The sequence below is a fragment of the Suricata suricatta genome, chromosome 15, assembly GCF_006229205.1.
Source record: "Suricata suricatta isolate VVHF042 chromosome 15, meerkat_22Aug2017_6uvM2_HiC, whole genome shotgun sequence".
Lineage (NCBI taxonomy): Eukaryota > Metazoa > Chordata > Mammalia > Carnivora > Herpestidae > Suricata > Suricata suricatta.
The window spans coordinates 77,313,133-77,322,070 of record NC_043714.1 but is presented as its reverse complement, the minus strand read 5'-3'; the positions used below and the strand labels follow the sequence as shown (position 1 = coordinate 77,322,070).

General features: G+C 64.7%; 1 protein-coding gene and 1 long non-coding RNA gene across 4 annotated transcripts; one reads left to right on the top strand and one right to left on the bottom strand.

Annotated features, from left to right (window-relative positions):
- Positions 1–3,338: 3,338 nt before the first annotated feature.
- On the bottom strand, positions 3,339–6,542 carry LY6L (lymphocyte antigen 6 family member L). 3 transcript variants are annotated; one of them, XM_029923441.1, is made up of 4 exons: positions 6,484–6,542; positions 4,933–5,022; positions 4,738–4,854; positions 3,339–3,580 (listed from the first exon to the last, which is right to left on the bottom strand). In XM_029923441.1, the coding sequence occupies exons 2-4, from the start codon at positions 5,003–5,005 to the stop codon at positions 3,363–3,365; spliced, it is 408 nt and encodes a 135-aa protein (XP_029779301.1). In that variant the 5' UTR covers positions 5,006–5,022; positions 6,484–6,542; the 3' UTR covers positions 3,339–3,362. The 3 variants fall into 3 exon arrangements, with proteins under 3 accessions (XP_029779301.1, XP_029779300.1, XP_029779299.1); XM_029923440.1 differs by lacking the exon at positions 6,484–6,542 and adding an exon at positions 5,476–5,658; XM_029923439.1 differs by lacking the exon at positions 6,484–6,542 and adding an exon at positions 5,476–5,658 and having other exon boundaries at positions 4,738–5,022.
- LOC115278951 lies at positions 6,522–7,908 on the top strand. The gene is made up of 2 exons (XR_003903130.1): positions 6,522–6,904; positions 7,226–7,908. It is a non-coding gene; the product is annotated as an uncharacterized LOC115278951 (long non-coding RNA).
- Positions 7,909–8,938: the final 1,030 nt, after the last annotated feature.

Genomic DNA, 8,938 nt, shown 5'->3' with positions numbered 1-8,938 from the left:
GGTTCCTCGAGGGCCATCTGGGCTCCGGGCGTCCTGGCCCCAGGGCCCCAGGCAAGAACAGAACGCGAACCGCCTCCTCCAGACAGACCGCGTACCCTCCCGGGGCGGGGGCGGGATGGGGCCGAGCCCGGCGCCAAGCTCTCCCACCCGGCTCAGAGGCCTGCTTCTTCATTCAGCGGGTGCTCGCTTGCCCCAAACCGTTGGCTGTCTGTCAGCGTCCAGGAAAGCTGGCTCTGACGGTGCTTGTCCAGTGTCCTCCGTGTGTCCCTGGAGCAGCCGTCCCGAGAGATCTCCCTCTGCCGTGTCCACATGTGCGACGTGAGGGAGTGACTCACTTTCAGAAACACGACATAAGAGTCGTGTCCTGCCAGTTCACGGCAGGTTTACAACCTGGTGGAAATATGTACCACCTCCCCCACCGCCCTCCCCAGCTCACGCTGTCTCTCTGTCTCTCTCTTAAAAAGTAAATAAACATTAATAAAAGAAATGTTAAACAAAACGTCTGCACTGATTGTATCACCACTCACTCAGGGGATGAGAGATTTCCTGCTGTAATGCCTTCCTTCAACAGGTGCACTATCGGAAACACAATCATTTTATTCCAACACGGTCCGGGATGTTCAAGTTTATCTTGTTACGGCCAGTTCATTTACGGGGAGACATGGTCTGAGTACACGGCCCCAGGATAATTGATTATTAATGACAAAATCTGGGCATTGAGGACCAAGTGGGGGCCCTGGTGGCTGTGCCCTGGGTCAGTGGGGCACCGGGGACCAGTGTAACCAGGACCAGAGTCCGTGGGAGACACTGGTGTGTGGATTCTCTTGCGTATGAAGTTGGCATGTGGCCAAATCCACGGATCCGTCCAGCAGACATGGCGGCCTTGCAATATGGACGCTTGGGTCTGCTTTCCAGGGCCAAGGGGAGAGAGCAACACGGGGACCCCCCAGGCCGGCTCTTCCGTTCAAGGGCTGTGGCCCACGCACCGCCCTCAGCTGCCCTCCAGGCGCCTCCTGAGAGCCCCTCCTCATGCAGGGCATCTGGGCAGAGACACCCAAGCCCCATCGGGCTCAGGCCCCACCAGGGGGCAGGGGTTCCCCAGGTCGAGCCCCGCACACCGAACCGATGACTGGCATCCAAGAGACAGATGATGAGCATTGAGTCACCATATGGGTTTTATGGTTAAAGAGCTAATGTACCAGAGGGGAGGACCAGAAACTCACGCGTTTGTGGGGGGGCCATGGACGAAGGGGAGGCAGGGCCCGCCCCAGAGGGGCGGGGCCGCCGTGGGCGGAGCGGGGCACCGCCGCCAGGCTGGGAGGGGGGTGGCGCATCAGGACCCGAGTTTCCCAGCACTGAGCATAAAAAAGAACCCACTCCCCAAAGAATGAGCAACAAAACCCCTGGAACTAATAAGCGCGGCCTTCCTGCCGCCCCACAGCGGCCCCGCGTGCCTGGCGTCCGAGGGATGGGGACAGTCACGCGGCACTGGGCACTTGGGAAGCCGAGTGGCAGGAACGACACAGAGGCCCCGCTGGGGGGCAGGCCCCCGCCTCCCGGTGCCACCCCACCAGCCTCACTGAGCCTCCATCACCGGCCTTGGGGATCTCCCCTCCCCAGGCCGCGCTTGCTCACTCTTAGTGGCCTCCTTTTCCCTCGACTCAGCAGAGGTTCTGATTTCCAGCCGAGGGGCCGCAGTCCCTGGTCCTCCGTCCAGAGGAGGGACCAGGGCCCCCAGTTCCAAAGGTCCTTATCTTTGTGGAGAGGGGAGCAGAGGGGCTGGAGCGGCAGGCCGTGGGGACTCCTGCCCCCCCCCCCCACAGTTCCTTGGTAACTGCAGCTCCAAGGGAGGCCCCTGACCCCCCACCGGCCCCTGCTTTCCAGCCCGCCTGAAGCTCAGGGGACCAGACTCCTGATGCCCAAGCGTGCCCCGAGCCCTGCGTGGGGGACTCGGGCAAAGGCGGTGGCAGGCCCACCGGGACGGCCCGGGGAGGTTTAAGTTTGGCAGGAAAACTCACAAGCCCAGAGTGGCAGGGAAGGTCCCGGCCCAGCCCCCTGCCCTGTCCTGACTGCACCTGACATCTCCCACACCTCCCACAGCCTCCTTGGCATGGAGGTGAGCCACGGCCTAGGGTCGTCCTGAACCTGCAAAGGCCATGGGGCACCAAGGGCCAGCCAACTCCACCTGCGTCCATGGGGAAAAGGACAAGTGGTTGGAGACTGGGGGCGGGTGTGCCCTGGAAGGCGGGTAGGAGGACTTGGAGGCGGACCCTGCCTGGGAGGTGTGAGGACCCCAGCGCAGGGGAGAGGTGTGAAGAGCCTGGATGGCCGTGTGCAGAGCTGGGGGCGGGGACAGTGGGTGGACTCAGCGCGGAGGATGAGCTACCTCCCGCCTTGTCCACAGACCCTCCTCCTCCTCTTCTTCCTCCTCAGGGGCCCCGCTCCCAGCCCCACCCTCCATCTCTCCATCTTCCGGATGTGCCCCCGGGGTGTCCCGTGGGTGTCCCAGCTCAGCCTGGACGGCCCTGAGCTTCTCACCGGTTCCACCTGTCCCAACCCCCTCCTCCCCTGTGCCCTCACCTGGCGACCCTCCCCGCAACCCGGCAGGGGCCATCCCTTCCCTCGGCCCTCACTGTCTCCAACCCAGCTGTCCACCAAACATGGGTTTTGTCCACCCCACTGCCCAGCTGTCCCCTCCTGGTATCTCCGAGTCCAAGTACCTTACATGAGCACCACCCACACGCCTCAGACCCCAACCCTCCAGTCTCTCCCCCACGTCCAGGCAGTGGCCTGCCAGCCCTCGGACCCCATGACTCCTGCTTACCCGGTGCTGGGCCTGGAACCCGGGGCCGTCCCCATGCTCGGTGGGCCCAGCTGGATGGCTTTGTCCAGGTGGTGCACAGCCACAGGGGTCTGTAGAGACGTGGCTGGAGGGACGTGGTCGGGGTATGGCAGGTGCAAGTGGCCTAAGGCTCAGGGGCACTGTTCAGTCAGGTAGTGAGTTTGCTGTTTCCAGAAGGAGTGGTGGTCTGGTCTCAATGCCCGGGGGGGCACCCACGGCACGGTCCTGCCTGGGACCCCCCAGACAGAGGGGGTGGGGCCAGGTGAGGGGTCTGTCCGCGTCAGAGCCCCAACCAGGGCTGCAGCTGCCCTCCGGCCTTGCCCAGACCCTTCTTGCCCCCGCAGGGCCCTGGAGAGTGTGTTCAGGACATGAAACCTTATATAAGGAGTCTCTACTTGAGGCTGGAGAAGCCCCCAAGCAAGGCGGGACTCCACAGCCAGGGATGGGATGGGGGCAGGGCAGAGGCGGGGCGGGGGGGGGGGGGGCGGGCAGTGGGTCTGCGGGGCCAAAAGGAAGGTGCTCAGAGCAGGGCCCAGAGGAGGCGGAGGGCTGCTCCAAGCAGCAGCGCCCCGGGCAGGGCTGCGCTGGTGGGGGAGGTCCCGTTGCAGAGGTAGCCGGAACAGCACTGCCTGATGATCTTGCCGGGTCCCGCAGGCCCTGGCGGCCACTCGTACTCCATGTTGGTGTTGGGACACCTGGGAGCACAGCGCTTGCTGAATTTGACTATCACCCTTGATCCTGCAAGAGGGGAGACAGCAGGTGGCTGCCAGCCTGCAGGAGGTGGGCAAGCAGGGGAGGGGCACTTTCCACATGAGCCCCAGAAGCCGGAGCTCAACCTGAGAATCAGAGAATCATGGCCCTGTAGGGGGACCCGATGCCCCAGGCCCCAGGCTTCCAGGGCAGTGGCCCCCAGGGTCACCTGCGGGGTCATCACAAAATTGCAGTTCCGGGCTGCTGGCCCCGGTGGGGGTTTTTCCCTGCAGCTCCCCCACGGCCAGACCACCGTGGCCAGCCCAGGAGCCTGCAGGCCCAGGGAAGTGGGGCGGGGAGGGAGACAGCCCGGGACTCGCTGCGCCCCCTGCGGCGCTCAGGCAAGGGGCGGCCCTGTCTCCCACTGTTCACGTCAGGATGTGGCAAAGCCTCCGAAGGGAACATGGGAAGAAAGGAAAACCCTCAAGGCGGCACAGACTGTGAAAGAGAAGGCCGCCCGCCCTTCTCCTGTTGTGTTACGTTGTGTCATGCTGGTCATTCCGACTGACGTCGTGTTGAGGGCCCTGGGCCACGCAGAGGCTGCTGGGTGGCCCTTGGTGGGGGTACCTGAAGGTGGCAAGAGGCCGGCCTTCTCTCGTGGAACTCCAGTGCCCCCTCCCAGCGCCTGGGCAGGGGCGTGCTGGCAGGCCCCAGGGGTCCGGAACCCTCGCGCCAAACCAGCAAGCCCCGGGGGCGCTCCGTCAGACCAGATGGCTCCCTCCACACTCGCTCTCTCTGGATATTTTTGTAACTTGATAAAAGAGTGTTCTGGTGGTCCGCCCTGCGGCATTTCATGTGCTCAGGTTCCACTTTATAATTTCCTCTAAGGCTTGTTCTGGAAAGTCCTTTCACTTCAGGCCCACAGCAGCTGGGAGGGTGGGGGCAGCCGGGCCAGCACCTCCCCTGGCTCGTCCTCCTCTGCCCAGCCACCCCTCTGTCAACCCGCGCTCCAGAGCCTCTGCCCGGAGGACAGTTCCTGACGGGGGATGGGGTGGTGGTGGCATTTAAGACCTGGTACTTGAGAGAGAGGAGGACAGTTCAGGATCGGGCACACTCCCCCTGGGGTGGCAGGGGGCAGGGGCTGGCAGGTGCAGGACCCCCCCCTCCCAGGACAGGGTGGGCCCGCCCCACGCGCCAGGACTTACTCCCCATCAGGACCACGGTGCTGGACACGCAGACCCGGTCGGTGGGGTGGCACTGGACGGGCGTGCACAGCTCCTGGCTGGAGACTTTGAAGCACTGGTAGCAGCTCAGGTTCAGGCCTGCAGGGCAGCCGAGGGGGGGCATGGTGGAGAGGGCTGTCCGCCCGTGCCAGCGCCCCGCCCCGAGGCTGCCCCTACCTGGCTCTTCCGTGTCGCAGGCAGACCCGGCACACACCAGCAAAGCCCACAGGACCGGAGCCAGCCCCTCCATAGCTCCAGAGGCTGAGCCTGAGGTGGGTGGGAGCAGCAGGGGAGGGGGTCAGCCGAGTGCCCCAACCCCCCAGCCGAGTGCCCCAACCCCCCAGCCACATGCTGGCCTCCCCTCCCCCCTCCCGCCCAGACCCTGAGGTCCCACCCTCCCAGGTGGCTCCTCTCAGCACCCCCTCACCCCCTGCCTGCACTCTCCCTCCGACCCGCTGCAAATTGCTGGCCTTTAGAGGAGGGTCAGCCCTGCGAGGGCCGAGGGGACCCTCTTCTGTAGCTCCTGTCCTGGGGGGGGCTTCCCGGAGTCCCTGCGGAAGGCAGCCTCAGCCGCCAGCCCCCGCAGCTGCTGTGCAGAAGGAGGGCGCCGCCTCTCCCCTGCAGGGGCATCTCCTGGGTGGGCCCGCGCCCCAGGTCTGCTGTCCTTCCTTCTCGCTCTAACAGACCCCTGGGGAACAGGGCCCCGTCTCCTGTTCTCACCGAGGGGCTCAGACAGATTGCACTGCCTCCAGGGCCCTTCCCTCAGGCCCCACAGGTGGAGGAGGGAGGTGGAGGGCTGGGGGCGGGGAAGGCCCGGCCGGGAGGACCCATGGGCTGGAGCACAGAGGAAGTGAGGGCCCTCCCACAGGAGAAAGCCCTAGAGCCAGAACCCGGAATCCTGGGAGGAGGAGGAGGAGGGGGAGGAGAGGCGGTCTGGTCACCGGCTCCAAATCTTTCATCTTTTCAGTCTTTGTTGAGTGCACTGAGGCAGAGAAGGGCGGGGCAGTGAGTTCAAAGAGCACCCTCTAGCCTGAGGCCTTGAAGGCCGGCATTGTCTACCGTCCCTCCCACCTCCGGGGCCCAGGGACTGTGCTGCCCCCAGGACCCCGGAAAGCCCTGGGGCCTCGCACAGGGCCTGGAGCCTTTGAGAGCTCCAGCAGGGCCCTCACTGAACCCACTGCGAGGCTGGGCGCCCGGGCTTTGGAGATCCAAGTCGTCAGCTCAGGCCAGGCTGACGCCCTCTGCTGGCGAAGATCTGGACACAGTGTGGAGGGCGGCGCTTCCCATCACAGCGGAGACCCCAGTTCGCGCTCCCTGACGTTCTGTGTCCCAGCCTGTGACCCTTCTTGCCAAGAGCCTCGGACCTGAACCGTGTTCCCCGTGGGCCCTGGGTTCCCCGAAGCCTGTTCTCACTGGAGCCAGCAGTAAAGAAGCAACATTCCCTGGCACTTGTTAAAGCCCCGTAAGACTTATTCGAAGGGTCTGTCTGCGCAGGCGCAAGGCCCAGGGCACTGGGGGCGCGCGTGGAGGGAGACCAGCTCCGTCGGGCGCAGCAGGGGCTGCGGGACCCCAGGGGAGAGCAGCTGCGGGTGAGCGGACGGAGGAGAGGACACGTCCGGGCAGAGGCGGTCAGGCCGAGCCCAACAGCCAGGAATCTTGCGGAGGGCAGGCGAGGTGGTCAGACCTCACTGGGGAGGCGGGGCTGGGGGGCCGGACCAGGAAACTGACCGGATGTGGGAGGCCGGCAGGTGTAGGGAGCGATGGGTGTGGACGATGGGGGCTTCTTGCTGAAACGGGAGGTCCCAGGAGGGCGCAGATGGGCCCCGGAGAAGGTTCCGGAGCCTGACCAAGCAGAGCATCTTTGTCCCCAGACAGCCTGGGGCTTCAGGAATGCTACCCTCTCCTCTGAGCCCCCTGCCACCTGTTTCCTGAGGCTGCCGCCCGAAGGGGCGGTGCCTCACACCCTCCGCCGGAGGTCAGGCGGCCACCCGGTGTCGGGTAAGGAAAATCTTCCCGGGTGTTTGCTTTCTCGTTTCCTTCCTGCCTCGATTTCCTGAATCGCATCCTTTGGAGCACTGTGGAGTGGGGCCCTACGTCTGGATCCTCCCGATGGTGTGAGCCCAATTCCTTGCTGTCAGGGGTCTAGCAGGTGAGTGGGCAGAAAGACCAGAGGGGTGGCCCCGGGGTGGCAGGTGGAGGGGAAGGGCCGCCCCTTCCCAGAACTGGGCTCCTGGGGCGGCCCCGTCCCCTCCATAGAGTAAATGGCTGCAGGCAGAGAATGTGAGGCTCGGAAATGAGAGTGTGCAGCAGGTCGGAGTCATTTCCCCACCGAGGAAATGCAGTGGCCCGACCAGGACCACTCCTCCCCGCCTTGCCTGGGGCACATCCTCGTTCGCCGCCTGGCCGGGCGCAGAGAAGTCGGTCAGGCGGCCTCAAGTCCTTTATCTGGTGATGCTCCTACCTTTGCCAGCTATTCAGTCCCGGATTGCGGATGGGCCTGGAGAAGACGGAAGAAGTCTAGGGGGCTGTTTATTCATTTGCCCGTCCACACTGTGATGGACTTGAAGGTGGATTTGGGGCTGTGAAATCCACAACACCCAGATCGGAAGAAAGGAGCCTGGGCAGGGAGGTGGAGGTGGCAGGGTCCAGGAGGGGGAAGGCCAGAACTCCGGGAGCAGCGCCGACTCTGGCCATGTGGAGAGGGGTGCGCTCAGGCCACCCAGCCATCTGCGCTGGTGAGCAGTCCTTCCTAGCGGCCGGCGGCGGCCCTCCGCGCCACACTGGTTGCGGTGCTGAACCTCCAGCTGCACTCCTGGCCCTATTCTGAGTGGGGACGCCCACCTCTCGCCACCAGGGGCTCACGTTGGCCCCCAGGCCACGGCGGTGATGAACACTAATGGACGGTTAAGGGCGGGCAGAGCTGAAGGGACACGATGACCCCGCTGGACCACACATCTGGGGCCGCGGGTCGGGGGCTCAGGGCACCAGGTTCCTGGGAGGCCCCTCCTCACCTGACCCTTCCCGCAGCTGAGGGCTGCCCGGCGGTTCCTGGAAGTCGCAGTCTGTACGTGGTACCCCGTCTACGCTTTCTGGAGACCAGACAACCACTCAGGTGGCTGCACCCACTCACGGAAACCCAGCTTATTTACTGTTCGTTATTTGTTTACTGTCTGTTGATTTTTGAGGGAGAGAGAGCACGCGCAGGGGAGGGGCAGAGGGAGGGTGAGGCCCAGGATCCGAGCAGCTCCAGGCTCTGAGCTGTCGGCACACAGCCCTACGTGGGGCTCCAACACAGGAGACATGAGACCATGACCCGAGCTGATGTCAGAGGCTTAACCAACTGACTGAGCCCCCAGTGACTCGGAAACTCAGGTTAAATCAGGACCTTGTGCTCAACCGCCTCCTGGAGTTCTCCCATAATAACGCTGCTGAGCCAGCTGCCCGGCTGAGTTCTCCATGAACGCGGGGATCGTTGTGTTGAGGGTGAATTTCCTTTACGGAGCAGGACGCACAGATGACAGCCGCCACAGAGCCCCTGACAGCTGGGGGGCGGGGCCTGGGGGCCTCTGACCTCCACCCACAGCCAGGGGGCTGGGCGCTCCCCTCCCCCAAAAGAGCAAACAAAGAGGATCTTCCAGGCACTGCCGCTCCCAGCAGTGGCTGGAGGATGGTGATCCTGGAGGCCCACCCACAGCGGCATCAGCTCCCAGCCATTGTGGACAGAAGGCACCCCGGCCCCAGGCACCCAGCCCTGAGCGGAGGGTGGCCGCTGTCCTGGACAGACACACTGTTGACAGCTGAGCGCCCCAGAGACCCTCTGAGACCCGGGGCTGCACGAGGCCACAGACCCGGATGGGACCCTCCAGGACGGGAGACCCACACAGAAGGGCGCCCCGGGGACCCTGTGACCTCATGGCGTCCTGACATCGCACACTCCGTGTGTCCGGGGGACCGTGAGTGACACACTGGCCTGTGCCTTGACCGTCATGACCGGGTCCGGGCCCGGCAGGGGTGTGTCACGGAGCTGGCCAGAGCTGTGCCGCCTCCCTCGTCACCAGGTGGAGAAGTCGCCGCCCAGTTCCGGGGAAGGTGGGCACCGACGCCTCCGCTGCGGGGCATCTCTTCCTGGCTTGGAAACTGTCCAGCCTCACCTTTACCCTCAACCCTCCTGGCGCCCTTGCCC

Bases quoted from the DNA above. Each gene is read 5' to 3' on its own strand.
- LY6L (XM_029923439.1), bottom strand. From the start codon at position 5,005: ATGGAGGGGCTGGCTCCGGTCCTGTGGGCTTTGCTGGTGTGTGCCGGG. The intron at 3,581-4,737 runs GTAAGTCCTGGC...CCCCTCTTGCAG, and splicing joins CACCGTGGTCCTGATGGGGA to GATCAAGGGTGATAGTCAAA.